Genomic DNA, 22,334 nt, shown 5'->3' with positions numbered 1-22,334 from the left:
CTTAATGGGACTAGGCTGGTTATAGATATCTGGTCAGCATGGATGAGTTGAACCAAATGCTCTGTTTCTGTGCTGTATAACGCCATAATTCTAAATTGGACAAACATGGATAGCATTTAACAAATTAGGGCTAACTTCCATTTATTAGCCCAACCCTTCTAAATGTCAATTAATTTTAACCCAGATTATTTCCTCTAAATATTTTCACGGCATCAATGTAAAGCTGATTAGTCCACAGTTAGACATTTTGTCTTTATCCCCTTATAAACAACAGTGGTATAACATTGAGTAGTCCAGTTTTCTGATGCTTCCCCTAAATGCAAGTAGGATTGGGAGATGCCTCAATGTTCTCAATTTCCATTGTTACTTCTCACATCTGGTCCATACAATTAACTTTTCTACTTCAAAAACTAAAATAATTTTATCTATTTTTATTCTGTCGAAGGCCACTCTTTCACTCTGTAACAACACTTTTTATTTACTCTAAGATTTATACCTAGGTACCTATACTTATGATGGCACCAGTAAAGGTAGTCATTGTAAAAACTTTCCACTGTACTCCTGTTCTGGAGTACATGTAACAATAAAAGGTATTCTATTCTATTCTATCCTTCACTGATTGGTAATGAACAAAAATCACTTTGGTTTAAATCATGATTTGCTATTGGATCAGCTGACTCTCTCAATTGATCAGGCTTCTGTCACTGACTAGCATTCCCATGCTTCCGTCACTGACTAATAAATAAAAAGCATTGTAATCACCAAATGTACAACTCGATAAAAACTGCCTACCTTCCATCTGTTAATATTAGATACAATAACACAAAATGGAATGCTCTGACTTCAGTCATATCTAAATGCATTGCCACATGACTAAGTGTCTGGTGTAAGTGTGATGAGAATGATATATAGTGCATTGTGAATTGAGATACAATTGGTTTCAGTGGCTGAGCGGCTCTTATTTCTCATTGTTTCTGTCACTTACATGAGTGCTGTTATATTACAATTTGAATATTGCCAAAAATACAAATCCCAACAGGTTTAGGGCAAAGTACGGAGGTGAAAAGGACAAGATTTCTCCCGTAATTCGACTGTTCAAGAGATCTGTCACAACTGTTTTCTAACACATTAGCGTCTGCCCAAGGTTTTTCCAGTGGCTAACTGAACAATGTACGACACTCAGTGCTGAACTTCTCAGGGTTAAAGCTTTTGTCTTAAATCTAGAAAAATATGTAGACAATGTTACTTGAGTCAATCTCTGAAAAATGAATGTGTCCCCTTAGGAAAAATATTTCCCCTTATTTCTCCCTGAGCTATGGATGAAGTTACACAACCTTTTTTCTGCAAATCCATCACCTGAATTATATCTATATATATATATTCCTTTGTTAATACTTTTCTGGTTGATTAGCATCTAAGAAAAATCCCTGTCACTTCCAAGTATGAAGTACACAATTTAATTACACATAGCAAATGAAAAACAGTGATAATTTGGAGAAATATTTATTCACAATTAAAAAGCACACACAATCATAGTAACATACAATCATACTAACATACAAACATTTTTTCTTGATTTTCAACAAGTGACTATTCCTCATAAAAGTGAATAAAACTACTCAAAGATCAGTGAGTAAGCTACATTTATACCTAATATTCCCACTAAATTATGTAAGTAAATATATGTACAGCAGTCTGAAGGACATCACTCATATCTTGTTCTAGGTCAAACGTCACACATGCAGAGCCACCCACAAGATGTTTAAAAGGGCCACACACTGGAAAAACACTGCTCACACAAACTAAATTTGGTAAGGAACAATGATTAGACCTTAACTCAACACTAAACTTTCTGAGAAATGTACACTGAGATCTTCTCTTTACCGAAGTCTAAACTATTTTCTAATTCAGGTTAACATTGTTAATTCATTTGTTAATGTGTGTGGTTGTGTTTTAGAAGAATGCTTATTCTTTTCACCCAGCCTCCTATTGTTATTTTCAACTCTGATACACTGTACACTATAGTTTGGAGATGTCTCCAGCTGCTAATATAGATAGGAAAAACAATGGGTGAAGCATATATGATGAACAAGTGAATTGCTCTTTTGGAAGCAAGTCAAAAAAAAAGCCAAATATTTACACTAACAAAAAAAAACACAAACTAAATTCTCCAATTTTTTTTCAAAACATGTAGTCTCTCCTGACAGGGTTCAACAATCATTGCCCTGAGAAGGTTGTAATTTATCTTTCTCAAACAGTGGATTTTATTTTAATTGATTCTCCTGTGGGAATGCTGTGGTATTTTCCACCATGCCACCATGTGATATTGGGCTAGAGATGGATGAGGTAGTTGGTTTCTGCCACTCATTCTCTTTTGTGCTTGTCTAGGGTCTGTCCAATTATCAGTGGTAAAGGATAGACCATTGGTGAGTCCAAACAGCAAAGACACTTCTTTTACTTGAGATAATGGGAACTGCAGATGCTGGAGAATTCCAAGATAATAAAATGTGAGGCTGGATGAACACAGCAGGCCAAGCAGCATCTCAGGAGCACAAAAGCTGACGTTTCGGGCCTAGACCCTTCATCAGAGAGGGGGATGGGGAGAGGGAACTGGAATAAATAGGGAGAGAGGGGGAGGCGGACCGAAGATGGAGAGTAAAGAAGATAGGTGGAGAGAGTGTAGGTGGGGAGGTAGGGAGGGGATAGGTCAGTCCAGGGAAGATTGACAGGTCAAGGAGGTGGGATGAGGTTAGGAGGTAGCTGGGGGTGCGGCTTGGGGTGGGAGGAAGGGATGGGTGAGAGGAAGAACCGGTTAGGGAGGCAGAGACAGGTTGGACTGGTTTTGGGATGCAGTGGGTGGGGGGGGGAAGAGCTGGGCTGGTTGTGTGGTGCAGTGGGGGGAGGGGACGAACTGGGCTGGTTTAGGGATGCAGTAGGAGAAGGGGAGATTTTGAAACTGGTGAAGTCCACATTGATACCATATGGCTGCAGGGTTCCCAGGCGGAATATGAGTTGCTGTTCCTGCAACCTTCGGGTGGCATCATTGTGGCAGTGCAGGAGGCCCATGATAGACATGTCATCGAGAGAATGGGAGGGGGAGTGGTAATGGTTTGCGACTGGGAGGTGCAGTTGTTTGTTGCGGACTGAGCGGAGGTGTTCTGCAAAGCGGTCCCCAAGCCTCCGCTTGGTTTCCCCAATGTAGAGGAAGCCGCACCGGGTACAGTGGATGCAGTATACCACATTGGCAGATGTGCAGGTGAACCTCTGCTTAATGTGGAATGTCATCTTGGGGCCTGGGATGGGGGTGAGGGAGGAGGTGTGGGGACAAGTGTAGCATTTCCTGCGGTTGCAGGGGAAGGTGCCGGGTGTGGTGGGGTTGGAGGGCAGTGTGGAGCGAACAAGGGAGTCACGGAGAGAGTGGTCTCTCCGGAAAGCTGACAGGGGAGGGGATGGAAAAATGTCTTGGGTGGTGGGGTCGGATTGTAAATGGCGGAAGTGTCGGAGGATAATGCGTTGTATCCGGAGGTTGGTAGGGTGGTGTGTGAGAACGAGGGGGATCCTCTTGGGGCGGTTGTGGCGGGGGCGAGGTGTGAGGGATGTGTTGCGGGAAATACGGGAGACGCGGTCAAGGGCGTTCTCGATCACTGTGGGGGGAAAGTTGCGGTCCTTGAAGAACTTGGACATCTGGGATGTGCGGGAGTGGAATGTCTTATCGTGGGAGCAGATGCGGCGGAGGCGGAGGAATTGGGAATAGGGGATGGAATTTTTGCAGGAAGGTGGGTGGGAGGAGGTGTATTCCAGGTAGCTGTGGGAGTCGGTGGGCTTGAAATGGACATCAGTTACAAGCTGGTTGCCTGAGATGGAGACTGAGAGGTCCAGGAAGGTGAGGGATGTGCTGGAGATGGCCCAGGTGAACTGAAGGTTGGGGTGGAAGGTGTTGGTGAAGTGGATGAACTGTTCGAGCTCCTCTGGGGAGCAAGAGGCGGCGCCGATACAGTCATCAATGTACCGGAGGAAGAGGTGGGGTTTGTGGCCTGTGTAGGTGCGGAAGATGGACTGTTCCACGTAACCTACAAAGAGGCAGGCATAGCTGGGGCCCATGCGGGTGCCCATGGCCACCCCCTTAGTCTGTAGGAAGTGGGAGGAGTCAAAAGAGAAGTTGTTGAGTGTGAGGACGAGTTCAGCTAGGCGGATGAGAGTGTCGGTGGAGGGGGACTGGTCGGGCCTGCGGGACAGGAAGAAGCGGAGGGCCTTGAGGCCATCTCCATGCGGAATGCAGGTGTACAGGGACTGGACGTCCATGGTGAATATGAGGTGTTGGGGGCCAGGGAATTGGAAGTCCTGGAGGAGGTGGAGGGCGTGGGTGGTGTCACGGACGTAGGTGGGGAGTTCCTGGACCAAAGGGGAGAAAATGGAGTCCAGATAGGTGGAGATGAGTTCGGTGGGGCAGGAGCAGGCTGAGACGATGGGTCGACCAGGGCAGGCAGGTTTGTGGATTTTGGGAAGAAGATAGAAACGGGCCGTGCGGGGTTGGGGAACAATGAGGTTGGAGGCTGTGGGTGGGAGGTCCCCTGTGGTGATGAGGTCGTGAATGGTGTTGGAGATGATGGTTTGGACACCACCCCCAGGCCTCCTACCCTCCCTCGACCTCTTCATCTCCAACTGCCGTCGAGACATTAACCGCCTCAACCTCTCCACCCCTCTCACCCACTCCAACCTCTCCCCCGCAGAACGGGCAGCCCTCCGCTCCAACCCCAACCTCACCATCAAACCCGCAGACAAGGGTGGCGCAGTGGTAGTATGGCGCACTGACCTCTACATCGCCGAGGCCAGACGCCAACTCTCCGACACCACCTCCTACCGCCTCCTCGATCATGACCCCACACCCGAGCACCAAACCATCATCTCCAACACCATTCACGACCTCATCACCACAGGGGACCCCCCACCCACAGCCTCCAACCTCATTGTTCCCCAACCCCGCACGGCCCGTTTCTATCTTCTTCCCAAAATCCACAAACCTGCCTGCCCTGGTCGACCCATCGTCTCAGCCTGCTCCTGCCCCACCGAACTCATCTCCACCTATCTGGACTCCATTTTCTCCCCTTTGGTCCAGGAACTCCCCACCTACGTCCGTGACACCACCCATGCCCTCCACCTCCTCCAGGACTTCCAATTCCCTGGCCCCCAACACCTCATATTCACCATGGACGTCCAGTCCCTGTACACCTGCATTCCGCATGGAGATGGCCTCAAGGCCCTCCGCTTCTTCCTGTCCCGCAGGCCCGACCAGTCTCCCTCCACCGACACTCTCATCCGCCTAGCTGAACTCGTCCTCACACTCAACAACTTCTCTTTTGACTCCTCCCACTTCCTACAGACTAAGGGGGTGGCCATGGGCACCCGCATGGGCCCCAGCTATGCCTGCCTCTTTGTAGGTTACGTGGAACAGTCCATCTTCCGCACCTACACAGGCCCCAAACCCCACCTCTTCCTCCGGTACATTGATGACTGTATCGGCGCCGCCTCTTGCTCCCCAGAGGAGCTCGAACAGTTCATCCACTTCACCAACACCTTCCACCCCAACCTTCAGTTCACCTGGGCCATCTCCAGCACATCCCTCACCTTCCTGGACCTCTCAGTCTCCATCTCAGGCAACCAGCTTGTAACTGATGTCCATTTCAAGCCCACCGACTCCCACAGCTACCTGGAATACACCTCGTCCCACACACCCTCCTGCAAAAATTCCATCCCCATTCCCAATTCCTCCGCCTCCGCCGCATCTGCTCCCACGATAAGACATTTCACTCCCGCACATCCCAGATGTCCAAGTTCTTCAAGGACCGCAACTTTCCCCCCACAGTGATCGAGAACGCCCTTGACCGCGTCTCCCGTATTTCCCGCAACACATCCCTCACACCCCGCCCCCGCCACAACCGCCCCAAGAGGATCCCCCTCGTTCTCACACACCACCCTACCAACCTCCGGATACAACGCATTATCCTCCGACACTTCCGCCATTTACAATCCGACCCCACCACCCAAGACATTTTTCCATCCCCTCCCCTGTCAGCTTTCCGGAGAGACCACTCTCTCCGTGACTCCCTTGTTCGCTCCACACTGCCCTCCAACCCCACCACACCCGGCACCTTCCCCTGCAACCGCAGGAAATGCTACACTTGTCCCCACACCTCCTCCCTCACCCCCATCCCAGGCCCCAAGATGACATTCCACATTAAGCAGAGGTTCACCTGCACATCTGCCAATGTGGTATACTGCATCCACTGTACCCGGTGCGGCTTCCTCTACATTGGGGAAACCAAGCGGAGGCTTGGGGACCGCTTTGCAGAACACCTCCGCTCAGTCCGCAACAAACAACTGCACCTCCCAGTCGCAAACCATTTCCACTCCCCCTCCCATTCTCTCGATGACATGTCCATCATGGGCCTCCTGCACTGCCACAATGATGCCACCCGAAGGTTGCAGGAACAGCAACTCATATTCCGCCTGGGAACCCTGCAGCCATATGGTATCAATGTGGGCTTCACCAGTTTCAAAATCTCCCCTTCGCCTACTGCATCCCTAAACCAGCCCAGTTCGTCCCCTCCCCCCACTTCACCACACAACCAGCCCAGCTCTTCCCCCCCACCCACTGCATCCCAAAACCAGTCCAACCTGTCTCTGCCTCCCTAACCGGTTCTTCCTCTCACCCATCCCTTCCTCCCACCCCCAGCCGCACCCCCAGCTACCTACTAACCTCATCCCACCTCCTTGACCTGTCCGTCTTCCCTGGACTGACCTATCCCCTCCCTACCTCCCCACCTACACTCTCTCCACCTATCTTCTTTACTCTCCATCTTCGGTCCGCCTCCCCCTCTCTCCCTATTTATTCCAGTTCCCTCTCCCCATCCCCCTCTCTGATGAAGGGTCTAGGCCCGAAACGTCAGCTTTTGTGCTCCTGAGATGCTGCTTGGCCTGCTGTGTTCATCCAGCCTCACACTTCTTTTACTTGACAAGATTGTTTATTGTATGATAGAAACAGATACAGGTCACATCAGGCACGATTCTCAGGAGCTGTACTATCTACATCAGCTCCCTACAAAGGCTACTGCAGAACTCACTGTCACCACCAAAGATTGTTTGAAATCATCCGATTAGGTGGAGCTCAATGTGACATGAACATTGACTCCTTTAGAGCCATTACCTTATACAACAGTGTTTAAGATTAAGATTAGATTAGATTACATTCCCTACAGTGTGGAAACAGGCCCTTCGGCCCAACAAGTCCACACCGCCCCTTGAAGCATCCCACCCAGACCCATCCCCCTAAACACAACGGGCAATTATAGCATGGCCAAATCCACCTAACCTGCACAACTTTGGACTGTTTTGGCTGGAGGTGGTGATTATGGTAATAAATGTAGTCAGAATGGTGTGTGATATGCAGGAAAAGTTGATGGTAAAGTTGTTCCCTTGACAGTTCTACTCATACATCTCTACATAATTATTGCCAAGTTGAAGAGAGCGTAAGCTGAGCATGGTGAGTTGCTACTGTCGAAATCTTGTAGGCAGTATAGGCAGCACTCACAATACACTAATAGTGAAGGGAAAGTCAATTTACTGCATTGCTGTATTAAGATGATGTTAATTATTTTAATATTGTGAACACAACCATCCAGGTAACTGTTAAGTGTTCAATCATTCTTTTCCTGACTTCAAGTAATAGCTTTGAGGAATTAGAAAGTAGATATTCAATGCAGAAAGTGTAGTCTAATTCTGGAAAGCAGATATATCTTCCAGGCCGCAAAGTCTGGAATCTGATAACTGCAACAACTTGGGTTTGCAATCAAGTGGGATTCTAGCCACTGGTAGGCTTGCACTTTGACTCCCTTAACCTCAGTTCCATCAGCACTTGTTCATCCACACATGGACAAATGCTGCTGTAACACTGAGGGTAGACACATTCACCTCTCCTTTGATGTCATGTGTTCATATCCAGATCAAGGCTATGATGAAATCTGAAGTTGATGAATTGTGGTCGAAGTGGAACTGCATTTATGTGAGTTATGAGGCTTATTGGCAGTATTGACGATCCATGCACTAAGAGCAGAAAAGATTTGAATTGGGAAGTAACTTGTTGCATGATATTTATCCTTTTATGGGCAATACGCCCTTACGGAATCCTTCACACTGAAAGGCAGATGGCAGTGTCATATTCACAGTGGAATAGCAAGGTTAGGAAACAACTCATTCTGATACACAGGCCTTCAGAAGTGATATAGTCAGATCCCACATCTTGACTGTGTCCAATCATTTTTCAGCAGTGAACCAAACTAGCTGAATAGCAGCATCTCTAATGGCAGGGACATAAGAAATGAGAGTGGTTGCAGGAGTAGGCTTTGGTGCTGGCTCCATATTTCAGTACAATAATGGCTGATCATTGGCTTCAACAACACAAATTTACCTGGTCCCCTGATTTCATGATAGGCCAAAGTTCTGAATATATTTAACACTGAGATAGGTAATGATGGTTCTTCCACAATGCCCTTTGAGAGTGATTTCTTACTTCAGCCCCTTGTTCCACGACTGTTCTCCATGTTCTAGATTTTCCAGTCAGGGCCAACAACTTCATTGCCTCTAGCCGTCAAACCCCTTCAGAATCTTTTACATTTCATTAAGATCACCTTTCATTCATCTGAACCTCAGAGAATACAGATCTAACCTAATCAACCTCCCATCATTGCATAACCCTTTCATCCAGGAACCAGTCGAGTGAATGTTTGCTCTATCATCAGCAATACTATGTATCTTTTTTAAACCTACAGACCAAAACTAGAAGCACTACTCCAGGTGTGGTCTCACAAAACAGATGACAATTGTTGAAAAGCATCTTTATTCTTGTACTCCTGTAAATCCAAACACAAACATTACTGGTTCCCTGTTATCTATCCTATCAGCTACATCCTCAAAAAACTCCTAATACTTGATAAATAGAATGTGCCTTTTGTAAAATCATGTTGATATTATCTCATCAGACAACGGTTTCTAAATGTATTGTTCAGAATTCCTGCACAAACTTTCTTCCAATCAAAGTAGAACTAATAAATGAGGAGTGCTACAGTAAATTAACAGGAATCTATCTACAATAACGTTCAAAATATTTAATGACACTGACTCCGTTGCCTTTCTAAGGCAGAGAGTTGCAAAGTTGCATTACTGTGTGATCGCTAATAAAGTCTCCTAATCTCTGTCCTGAAAGGGAGGCCCTTAATTTTAAACAGTGCTCCCTCATTCTGGACTAACCCACAAACAGCAATATATTTTCTAAGTCAAGACCATTCAGAATTCCATGTCCTTCAATCTAGTCACTCTTCACCCTTCTCCAAACTTTCTTCATAAGATGACCTGATCATTCCTGCTAAAAATCTAGTAAACCCTCAATAAACTGCCTCAAATTATTTTGCATTCTTCCATGCATCAGGAAAAGAAAACTCCACAATTTGAGATGTAATCTCACCGATGCTCTAAATACCTAAAGCACACCATCCTCGTTTATATGTTCAATTCCTCTCATAACAAAGGATAGTAATCTATTAATCTGTTTATTAACTTGCTGTACTTGCATACTAATCTCTTATCTCAGTTTCATTCGAGCACCTAGATTCTTCTCCACTTTGCAATTCTGCAGTCAGTTCCAATTTAAGTAAGATTTTTGTTTTCTTAAACTTTTCTGCTGAAATGAACTACTTTACATTTACCAAGGTCATATCCAACTGCAGACTTTTGCCCATTCAGTTAATGCATCTGCAATATTTACAACCTCTGTACAAGATAATTTGCTACCTATCTTTGGGTCATCTACAAATTCAGCTTTCTTCTTTTGATTTGATTTGTTATTGTCACATGTACCTAGGTACAGTGAAATATTTTGTGTTGCATGCAGTACAGACAGATCATACCATACAAAGTGCACTAGGATAATAGAACAAAGTGAGGAATATGATGTTATGGCTGCAGAGAAGGTGCACAAAGTGTGAGATCAACATTAAGTTTAAATTTTGAGAGACCCATTCAGAAGTTTAGTAACAGTGAGGAAGAAGCTGTACTTGAATCTGTTCAAGCTTTTTTTAAATTTTCTGCCTGATGGATGAGGTTGGAAGAAATTATAACTGGGTGCCTTTGCTCCCATCATATAAGCCTTTGATATAAACTGCAAAAACCTGAGGCCCCAACGCAGACTGCTTTGGGACTGCACTCATCACATCCTGACAATCAGGAAAAGACCGACTTTCACTGTTTTTGCCTGCCAGTTAAGCTTTAAACCATGCCAATACATTAACATTACACCATGAACTCCTACTTTGCACAATAGCCTTTTATGTGGCTGATGTCAAATGCTTTCTGCAAATCCCAAGCACAGTATGTCTATAGGCTGCCCTCTATCCACAGCCTTCATTAGTATAATCAATATTAAGAACAATATGTCAGGAAAAAAAACTATTAGTTTAAAAGTTGCAAGTAGAAACACCTGCGCCCTTGCAGTACTTCAAAGAAAAACCAGGATTACTGAGTTTTTGGATGACAGAAGTGCTAACATCTGGCCACTGAATGTGCAAATAAAACAAATGCTTGTGTGAATTGATTTACAGGGCAAATCAGAATCTCTGACGTTAAGAGATGCATAGTAGAATCTCTAAATATATTCAGATCAACAGGAAATGAACGACCTAAGAAGTGTAAAATACACCGAAGCTAACAAGTACACATTGCTAAATGATGTCCGCAGGAACATAAATAATAAGGACAATATGTCCTACTCACTCAGCATCATTATGATACGCCAAATAATAACTGTTTAGGCCCCTCTGAAGTTAGTCTTTCTTCATATCTCCATTTAAACAACAAATTATAGTTATAACGTACCTTCCAAAACCTGCAGATACTCATGTGTTTTAAGTAAGTCCTGCTCATACTATTTGACATTCTTACAAAAATAGCATCCATAAATGTATTCTTACAGAAAACTTGGATTGAACCCATCTATCAAATTAACTATATTAGACAACTCAAACTGAGCTCTCAAAGACCAGTGTTGACCAATACAGTTGCCACTTATTGCATGTGGTGCACTGACCATAAACTTAAGGTGAACAGAGATGCTTCAATTATTAGAGTTCAACAATACTAAGTTGTTTCAAAGTTGCATTTGTGGACAATGAGTATGGGTTTTGTATGTCATTCACTAGACATTTCTTTGCTGTTCTTGGCTCAATTCACCAAATTGATGTTTGACAGAAGTCACATACTGTTCTACCTATGACTATGCTTCTTAGAATGTAACTCAGGTGGGTTTCTTGTGATTTAGATGCTTAAGAGCCATTTGCTCAATGATACAGTTCAAATACTTTGTTGTTGGATACTGTTTCTGTTCCTGTTCCCCAGGGTGTCTCTAAATGATGATACATTCAGATTAGTAGGACTGCAGGGAAAGGGCAGTCAGCTTTCAGAAAATTAGCTTTCAAATTGTTCTCGCAATTTTCATGAGGGGTCTAGTGACATAAAGGATGTCAATTAAAGAACTAGTTCGTTTGGCAGGCGCCATGTGGATGTTGCAAAACTGTTGATGAGCTTGAGTAGTGAAGAGAGCTCCCAGCTGCCAATGAGGTTAAGACATACAATGAGTGCAAGAATTACAAGTGGGGGCAGGTCATTTGGCCTCTCAAGACTGAACCACTATTCAATAAGACCATGGCTGGACTATGGCTTCAACTTCACTTTCCTGCCTATTTAGATTGTCTTTGGTTCCCATATGTAAAAACGGGCTCCCACAGATGCTGGAGATCCAAAATCAAAACAAAATGTGCTGGGGAAGCTCAGCACCCGTGGAAAAAGAAACAAAGCCAATATTTCCAAGATCAATAACCACTTCCACGATCTCTGGCAAAGAGAGTCGACACAGTTAGAAGCCTCTGAGAGGCATAAATTCTCAATTCCATTCTAGATGGACTGCCCCTAATCTTCAAACTGTGTCCATTATTTCTAGTCTGTCCCACAAAGGGATCTTTTCAACATTCATCCTGCTGAATTCCCCAAGAATCTTTTACGTTTCAACAAGATCGCTTTTCATTCCTTTAGATTCCAATGAATAAACACCGCTCGGTTCGCAATAAACAACTGCACCTCCCAGTTGCAAACCATTTCCACTCTCCCTCCCATTCTTTAGATGACATGTCCATCACAGGCCTCCTGCAGTGCCACAATGATGCCACCCGAAGGCTGCAGGAACAGCAACTCATATTCCGCTTGGGAACCCTGCAGCCCAATGGTATCAATATGGACTTCACCAGCTTCAAAATCTCCCCTTCCCCCACCGCATCCCAAAACCAGCCCAGTTCGTCCCCTCCCCCAACTGCACCACACAACCAGCCCAGCTCTTCCCCTCCACCCACTGCATCCCAAAACCAGTCCAACCTGTCTCTGCCTCCCTAACCTGTTCTTCCTCTCACCCATCCCTTCCTCCCACCCCAAGCCGCACCTCCATCTCCTACCTACCAACCTCATCCCACCTCCTTGACCTGTCCGTCTTCCCTGGACTGACCTATCCCCTCCCTACCTCCCCACCGATACTCTCCTCTCCCCGTACCTTCTTTTCTCTCCATCTTCGGTCCGCCTAACCCTCTCTCCCTATTTATTCCAGTTCCCTCACCCCATCCCCCTCTCTGATGAAGGGTCTAGGCCCGAAACGTCAGCTTTTGTGCTCCTGAGATGCTGCTGGGCCTGCTGTGTTCATCCAGCCTCACATTTTATAATCTTGGATTCTCCAGCATCTGCAGTTCCCATTATCACATCTTCTCAAAAGATAGATTCCTTATTCCAGGAATTTATTAAGGAATGTCCCTCAACTGCTTCCATTGCAATCTTGCCCATTCTTAAACAAGGTGATTAAAACTGAATACAGTACTGTAGATGTGATAGAGCCAATTCCTATACAAGTGTAGGTTAAAAAAGAATTCCTACTTTTAAATTCAATTCCCCCTACAATAAACATTTTGCTTGCTTTTCCAATCACTCACCACTATACTTCCATACTAACTATTTATGACTCACATACCAGGACACCCAGATCCTTCTGTAATACAGAGTTCTGCAATCAGTCATTTCATAGTTTGTTCCTGCCAAAGTGAACAAATGATGTGCCAAAGATAATGGGAACTGCAGATGCTGGAGAATTCCAAGATAATAAAATGTGAGGCTGGATGAACACAGCAGGCCAAGCAGCCTCTCTGAAGAAGGGTCTAGGCCCGAAACGTCAGCTTTTGTGCTCCTGAGATGCTGCTTGGCCTGCTGTGTTCATCCAGCCTCGCATTTTATTAAATGATGTGCCAAGCTGAGTCAGTGTAGCAAAATCCAAACTTTACCTCAAATCAATTGTTGGAATGAGAGACTATAAGAAATGGACTGCTCTTGGTGTAAAAGGAAAGATTAAACGACATTGGCCATGGGTTAAATGTCTATTAAATGCCTAGATTCTGTGCTCAGAAATGTTAAATGAGAGAACATAAGCAAGGTAAGGGTAACAGCATATAAGCCAATAGGTAGAGATTAGTCAATTCCTTTCCCTCACTCAGTTTGCTACACATCAATTTAGGGAAAAAAAAAATGTAGTTTGCTCACAATCTCTCCAAATAAAATAGAGCACACTGTCAGAAACATAACACTTCCTTTAACACATCTCCAGATCACCATTCTTATAGAATATACAGCTCCTTTTGATTTAAAGTCAGGGCTACATTCCTGAAAATCACCAGCTACATGAAAAGACTAGGTGAAGTATTGTTTCCCATAGGAGTCAATATTAAAGCTGGAGCTAGTTTCTGTAAAAGCTTTCTTAGAAAATAATTCAATGTTATCCCTGTACCCTCTAATTTGAATTATTTTAAATAACTAAATCCCTACATTGGTAAATAAGATAACTGATAAAATAAAATAAGTTTCATAGCACCTGTATCAAAGAAAATGCAATAATTTACTTCTGGTGCATCCTGCAGTGGACCCTCTGGTCGTGGAGCCGGGTGAGTGCTGGTGCAGGGTTTGTGCTGAAGAGTCTTTGCTTATTTCGTTATGGATTAGCTGTGAGTCTCTCACTTGCCCCAGGCCGCATTCCGGCCAGTGCATGGTGGTTGCTTCCTCCTGGGCTATTGCCTTCTCTGGGGTCCGCTAGGGTCACTGCTCATTTGGGCTGCCCCTCGTGGCTGTCTACAGACCCAAATACATCTTGACTACTCTCCAGCTTTGTTCTGCCAACTGTGAGCTGTGGTCTGCCACAGGGGCCCTACTGCTTCGCCTGCCATCTTGGGATTGGTGGGTGTGGGGGGATGGGATGTGTTGGGGGAGGGAGTGACTGCCAAAACGGGGCCAGTCGGATTAGGTACTGTTGATCAGAAACAAAAACAGAAGTTGCTAGAAAAGTTCAGCAGCCTGGCAGCATCTGTGAAGAGAAATCAGAGTTAATGTTTTGGGTCTAGTGACCCTGTCTCAGTTTAGAACTCTGTTCTCTCCTTCACAGATGCTGCCAGACCTGCTGGGCTTTCCCAGCAACTTCTATTTTTGTTTCTATTTAGAGCATCTGCAGTTCTTTCAGTTTCTATTACGTAATGTACATGACAGGATGGATTATGCGAAGTTGAAATGAATCTCGGGCACCCAATGACAGTTCCAGTCTGAATATCTTATTGGCATTAAAACAAAACACAACTGGTCAGGGCAATTTTAAATGTGGACTCCCTCTATGCAGTTGAATAGCTTAGTGCCGATATCCACAATCAACAAACTCATTTACAAGAAAAATTGATTTTTTGGGTTTGTTTCAGAGTATCTCTGTTTGAACAAGATTCAAGTCAAAATATTTGCTGCTAGTAAACTGTCGTGATATGGGATGTGGTTAGGGGTGCATTGTGGGGGGAATACAAGATGGACCTATGGAAAATAATTCATGACCCTCACACAGGCAGACTGCAGCTGACACAATCAGAAAACTCCTTGCTGGAGTTGAATAAGTGATGCACCCTGAAAAACTACAGCAGTCATGCTCCTTTTTTAAGTTTCACCAAATATAAGGGGCTACCGAAGATATAAACAGATGGCAAGTTTTGATCGAGTGTTATGCCTTGAAACGCCAATGTAACGATTTGCAAAGCCAATATGTGCGCTGTGAGGTTATTAAAAGTCTCCAGTTCCTCTGCCATCCATTGACTAATTCATGTCACATTGCTTTGGTCTATTCTCTTTTCCCTTTGGTGACACAGCAGTGGTCTTCAAGTGTATCATTTTCAAATTTGAAATCAACTGTAGAAAATCCTTAATCCTACTGCTGGCAGGAGGTGTTTAAAGAACTAGCATGGTGGGAAGAGTCATTTTGTCCCCGCCACCTTCTCTCAGCCGGTTACTCACCAGACAAGAATATGAATCATTCAGCCTGTGCTCTAATGTTTTTCTTTGCAGCATTTCAAACAGAGCAGAATGATCAAACTTGCAGGGATCAGCAGAGATGAACTCGTCCATTCCATGCTTCTGAGCTCGGTCCGCATCTGCAGAAGAAATGACAATAATGAAATTCTGCATGTGATGTGTTTGTTTTAAGTTCAGATCCAATTGTTGGCAAAAATAAAATATTTTCGAAAACAGAATTTTTATTGGAAAATAGACCTTTAAATGGAGGGGTATTTGTTTTGTATTGATATGGAAGGACAACGAGCACAGAATGTGTTACATGCACAGCAGAGTTTTATACTAGTCTTTAACCACTGTTGCAAACATTCGAAAATGTATTGCTTTTGATTCTGCCGTATTTATATCAGTGCTCATCATTACTACAAATTAAGTATGACAGCAACTGCAGACGTCTGCAGATGCACAGCTAGATGTAAGAATCCAAATGTTGCTGTCACAGATACTGTGTTCCTCCACAGGGTGTGCTGTTGAAGGCCACAAGGATGAAATTGGCACAGAAATCCCTGTAATGGAGTGTATTTAATGTCGTTCACAATAGTTATACACAAAAGATGCATTAAAAAAATTGGTTTTCAGAATCAGGAATAGATGAGCTTTCAATGCTATTGCAAGTGATAATTATTGTACACCCTCACACTCCAAAGCCAATAAATTTTACAAGTCTGAAAACTCCATTCCCTAAGAAAATTAATGCTGCAGATTTAAAAAAGAATACAATCTGAAATTGTTTTGTTTACTAGACTAAGTGTTTGCTCTTTCATGTTTCTCGTTCCCTTCCATGAGTTTGCCCCTCCACTACTTTTTTTCCTGCATAATGATGTAAAATTAATTCATATACTGTGCTCTGTGGTGAAGGGGTCGTGACGGTGGTGTAGTGGTAATGTCACTGGACTAGTAGTCTAGAGTCCTAGCCTAAACCTATAGGGACATAGGTTAAATTTCCACCATGGCAGATGATGGCATTTGAATTTAACCAAATCTGGAATTTAAAACCATTCTATAGGAACTATGTAACCACTGTATATTGTAGTTATAATTCCATACGATTTCCTAATGAAATCCAACATCTTTAACTGCTCTGGCCTACATGAATGCTCAGATTAACATCAATGTGGTTGTCTCTTAACTGCCCTCTGACATGGTCCCAGCAAGCCACTCAATTCAAGAGACAACAAATGCTAGCACAGCCAACAATGTTCACACCTCACGACAAAGAAAAATTCTCTGCGTCCCTGTGACAATTTCTGAATCTGACTGATTGAAGACAATGTCCTGCTGTTTTGCCAGAACACAAGCATCATAAATTTCTTGTAGATGAGAATGCACTGAATAATTCCCTAATTGTTGCAATTTCTGCTGACAAGCCAAGGAATTTCTCAACAAGTGTATAAGTGGTGGATGGCAAAAGCTATTGCTTCATTGCTCACATCAAAAGTTGGACGACTATTACTTGGATAGATGGATTGAATGGAACAGACTATGGGAAAATACACCTTTGCCATGTGGAGACTATGCCAATCATTTCCCCTTTTGGCCTACTGCAACTTGTTACTGACGGACTTTGGTCTCATTAGGTCTGAAATGCCTATCAAGTGCAATACAGACTCTCACTATATTAAGTCAGCCAAAGACACTGCAGCAGTGTGGCAAGTCATATTGGTCCCACATGTATTGACGTGGCATCTACGTGGGTTAGAGGTCTGGTTATTGCTCTGTGGTAGGTTTTACTTAAGGACTGATTTAAGAAGGCAACTGCAATTCTTAATTGTCACTGAATAATAGATGAGATGTAAATCTCTTGTATATACTCATCAAAGCCTTTTACTTTTCGGGTTTTTTTGAGTCAATTCAAATGACTTTGAATGAATGGATTTCTTATAAAATTGTTTTTAGGAGCTTTTTGTTTAATGTAGACAGTAATAGTCTAGATGACATGACTGTGTTTTAATCATTCTGAACTGCACAACCTCTGTAAGCCATAAACTCTGCCAAAAGACCTATTTGTATTTGTTGATCAGGAAATAAATTCAGGACTTCTGCTGGCCAGGTGTTAATATATTATTTTGTAAATTAAATTATTTTAAATGGTCTTTGATCCTTTGATTCACATACAGAATTTCTCATCAACCCAGTATCCTTTCAACCTACAGCAGCCCAGAGTGACTGTGCCTTCATACACTTCTGTTGATTTTGTGCATTTTGAAGATACATTTTCAGTGATCTTTTGTCCTGTGTTTATTAAAAAAAGTGATTCATTGAAATTGCTCCGGCTAGAATCATTTATTTCCACACTTCAAGTATGCTTTAGCTGTTAACCAATGCACAGAGAGGAAAGCATTATACATCACTGCCTAAAAGAGGCAGCTGATTTCAAGAAGCACACCTCTTATTGGTTCTATTATACCATAAGGCAAGTTTTGATCAGCTTAAAATTGATTTTCTTTTTGCTCTCAAAACTGACCTGACTCCTCCTTTTCATTCAAAAGTAGGTCAATTTATGTTCATTACCTTAAAAAGTATAATCTTTAGTGTGTTTGTGCAGCAGTGGCAGGTTTGGGGTCCAAGATAATTGCTTGATGCAAGTGCATTGAACTGCTTCACAAAAATGTTCTTCAGAAAGGGAGACAAAAGCTTATAGACGATCCCAGTAACAACAAATCTCATGATAAAATTCATTATTGATCTCCGGACGTGATGTTAACCTAGTCAGTCATTTTTAGAAATTTAGCCCCAGATCGTATTGATCCACGTCAAGTCCAACATTCAGCAATGAGGCAGGATGGAGCCTGTATATAATACAATCTGAAGGATACACAGTGTCACGTGTCTGAAAGGACTGGCAAAATAATCTATCCTCTTTAGCTTTACAGCATCAAAAGTAGAATCAAATCCATGTGACATCCTTCAAAGGTGGATGTGGCATGTAAAATTTGTTAACAGCTGAGTTTAATGGGATTTCAGGTATGATGATAAAAACACAGGCGGTGTTAGGTTTATTTTACATCTATTTTCAGGACCAGCAGTTTTGGTTATTTTATCCAACTAACAAACAAGGACAGACAGGAATGAAGGCAGGCAGCTTGACACAATCCGTAACAAGTAGAAAATTCTCTTCAGACAGAGCTCCTGGATTTTAACTGTCCATTTAAAACTGGTCTTGTGAGGAAGGCTAATGAGCAGCAGGAAATAGCATAAAATTCATACAATGTTTATAGCACATAGACTGTTTAGTCCATATCATCCTCACTCCACCTCCCTCACTCTCAAAGCAACTAAGTTCCATTCACCTGCTCTTTGCTCATAACTCGGCTAATTTTCCTGATACTGGAATTAATCCAATTTCCTTTTGAAAGCCACAACTGAATGCATCTCAGGCAGCATTTTACTGGCACCTACTGCCCTTTCTAAACAGCCAGCCTCTCAAGACCTAAGACCCAGCCCTCGATATTCTCTTAGTCATTGCATGTAAGAACACTTGAGAATTAGAAAATTCAACATAGTTTTGGAGCACTAAAAACTGTGCAATGAATATCCACCTTTGGAGTTTCCACCAGACTATGGACCCATTGCAACTCAACAACAAAATTTCATTCGTACAGACTGGGGTCACCTATACTTTTGCTCCTCTTTAAGATATCAGGAGTGAGATCAAATCTTGATCAGTTGGCTCCCGTAAAAGTTTAGTATGACTTGGCTCAATATTTACAACCAGTCATCAGTGGTGTACGGAGCACATATCACAGAATCCTGACAGTGTGTAAGTAGGCCATTCAGCCCATCAAGTCCACACAAACTGTCTGAAAATCATCTCATCCAGACCTACCCACATATCCTATTCTTGTAACCTTACATCTCCCATGGCTAATCAACCTAGCCTGCACATCCATGGGCACAATGGGCAATTTAGCATGGCCAGTCTACGTAGCCTGCACATCCTTGGGCACTGGAAGGAGACTAGGGCACCTGAAAGAAACCCATACAGACAGGGGAGAATATGCAAACTCCAACAGGCAGGTGCCTGAAGCTGGAACTGAACCTGAGTCCCTGGTGCTATGAGGCAGCAGTGCTAACCACTGAGCCATCACCTCACCCTTATAGCTCAAGTCATTTTTTTTCCTGCTTCCTATATCCCCAACTCCTCACTTTAATAATTGTATTGACCAGTTGCTGAGAAGGGGCACCAGAAATTACTTTCCAGCTATTACACCCAAATAACTGCAATTTTAATTGAAGCTTGAATGTAAAGAGGGGCTGTTGGTGTGTTAGCAGACACCTGGTTAGTCTGTCATTATATTAATGACCATATCCTTTAGTGTTAAAACTCACAGTTTAAGGATTTGAGCCAGTGTCTGAGCAAACTGGGGAATTATGCACAAAATGACGTTCTGAACTTGTGTGGAGCACCTGACAATGACTCAGATTTTATAGTCCTATTTCAGGATCGTACATTGCTGGGATTTAGGGAAAGAAGTGATCCCTGATAGGTGAACACAGAAGTCCTACCTCCATTATCGTCTCTGGCTATTTTTGCCTGAGCAGGTATATGTGTGCATGTGTGTTGGGCGAGTGGAAATCTACACATTGTGGTCTATCATTACATAAGTGGGCATGTTCAAACAGCATGATGTTGCTTCCTTTATAGTTTATCATGAAAAGCTATACTCTGAGATATACCCCAAAGTGAGAAATGACCCATTGACCTAATCACAGCAATGTTTTTGGAAACGGCGGTAGATATTTTAACTTGGCTGCTTCAGCGCTGTCCCACCCTTTACTCTACCTCTGGCCTGCTCGGTACTACTCGCCACTCAATTACATCCCATAACGAATGAAAATCATACTAGAAACTGCCCATTTTTGTTCACCAATATAATTGTCTCATTTTCCTCTGTGCCGCTTGGCCAGGCAATCCTTTACGTCAAACACTAATCAGAAGAAAGTCTGTGCCTAGAGCTCCTTTAGGTTTCCAATGTTGATCAGTTAACATTCAGGAAGAGAACAGCAGGGGATGGATTGATAAGATGTAGGCTAAGGAAGGAAGTGAGAGAAACACAGTTTCTTTGTTATTATGGTTCTAACTGTATAAAACAAAACTGAATTTGATAATTTCAGAGATAATGGGAACTGCAGATGCTGGAGAATCCAAGACAACAAAATGTGAGGCTGGATGAACACAGCCGGCCAAGCAGCATCTCAGGAGCACAAAAGCTGACGTTTCGGGCCTAGACCCTTCATCCAGGATGAAGGGTCTAGGTCCGAAACGTCAGCTTTTGTGCTCCTGAGATGCTGCTTGGCCTGCTGTGTTCATCCAGCCTCACATTTTGTTGTCTTGAATTTGATAATTTGTTGGTTGTGATCACAAACCCCACAAAGATGGTCTCACGAGTGAATAGATGAGCAATTTTGATTTCATAACTTAACATTGAGGGTCACGAGCGGTCAGAATGGATTGTTCTGGGGTGAGATAAAGGAGATGGTGTACAGCAGTAATTTTAACAGGGAGGGGCAGGGAGGACATGTTGTGAGAGGGAAATAACAAATGTTATGTGATATAAAATAGCTGTGTTTTCTGGACTGGCTTGATGCACTTATATTTTGTCCAAACCCACAAACTCTAGTGAAGTACCTGAAGTGTCCCTGAGCGAAGGTTCCACCAGCAATATCAATAATATATTACAATCAAACATGCCTGAAGGCTAAAATGTGGGTCAAGTTTATTTAACGCTTCAGCAATGAATCGTGCTATTTTTGCTGCACTTTGTATGGCACTGTGCTCTGAACACTATGAAGTCCTCTCTCTTCACAATTGGTCTGATTGTCTGTAACATGTTTGTACTTATGCCTCTGCCTAGCAATAGTTGCATCTTGACTTGCAGGAGACGATAATGGAAAGAATAATACAACCCAGTTGGAGTCAATTGAAGTGTGCTGGACCCTGAAATAATTCCACAGGGACCGGTATCTCATCATCGAGTCACCCTTTATTTACATGTGGACAGTCCTTGACACTGATCCAGCTCCCTCAGAGCCAGCTCTGACTGAAGAGGATGTCTGACAGTCCTGTTCTCATTCGTCAGCCAAGGCTCCTTGATTGGGCCAGATTAACAGCACAAATCAGGGAACTCTTATTCTATGAGGCCCGTCTGGCTGACCGCATTATAATCAGTACAGGCTTTAGATCACCAGAAGACTAGAAAGAATCTGATGGAAAGTGTCTCATGCTGAATATAGGCAATGAGCCGGTAAATAGATTTGTGATGATATCTCTGTTCAGGACTTTGATTGACGAATGCTTGCTGAAATTCAAAAAGAGAATTTACAATTTCTTCATAAACATACTTCTGTCACTGCATTCAATGATCCGAGGAATTCCCATTCCTAAAATGGCTTCAGTAAAACTAGAGGCAGTTATTTATGAATTAAAAATTGAAGAGGTTTTTGGAGTAACGCATTATTAATTATGTTTAATCGTCAATTTGCAGACAAGTCCAAATGGTTGGGGAGCTGAATCCAATAACTGATCGGGAGGTGGAGAATTACAATTTACAGCTCACTCACTTGTGCATTATAAAACTCTGCAGAATCAGGAGGACTTAGATAAAGTGACCTCTGCCCCAGTGACCCAACTAACTAGTCAGTGAAGATCGTGAAGCATTGAGAAACCTACTGGAATTTTTCATCCTGAAATTGCTTTGAGACATCACTGTAGCAATTCCTCCAAAACGTCGGCGCTGTGATCCTCCTACAGGACAACTGAGACCCACAAAAAATAACTGGGATATTACAGTGACTAATCAACTATCTCAGTAATTTACAACAGACCT

General features: G+C 43.3%; 1 protein-coding gene across 17 annotated transcripts in view; it reads right to left on the bottom strand.

Moving 5' to 3' along the window:
* cadps2 (Ca++-dependent secretion activator 2) overlaps positions 1–22,334 on the bottom strand; it is a 607,285-nt gene that overhangs the window by 205,214 nt on the left and 379,737 nt on the right. For all 17 annotated transcript variants that reach the window (XM_059652338.1, XM_059652341.1, XM_059652344.1 and 14 more), the window contains exon 12: positions 15,451–15,587. In XM_059652338.1, coding sequence (XP_059508321.1) covers positions 15,451–15,587 — 137 coding nt within the window. The remainder of the gene's footprint in view (positions 1–15,450; positions 15,588–22,334) is intronic.

This window comes from Stegostoma tigrinum, chromosome 18, assembly GCF_030684315.1.
Source record: "Stegostoma tigrinum isolate sSteTig4 chromosome 18, sSteTig4.hap1, whole genome shotgun sequence".
Classification (NCBI taxonomy): domain Eukaryota; kingdom Metazoa; phylum Chordata; class Chondrichthyes; order Orectolobiformes; family Stegostomatidae; genus Stegostoma; species Stegostoma tigrinum.
This window is presented reverse-complemented; position numbering and strand designations above follow the sequence as displayed.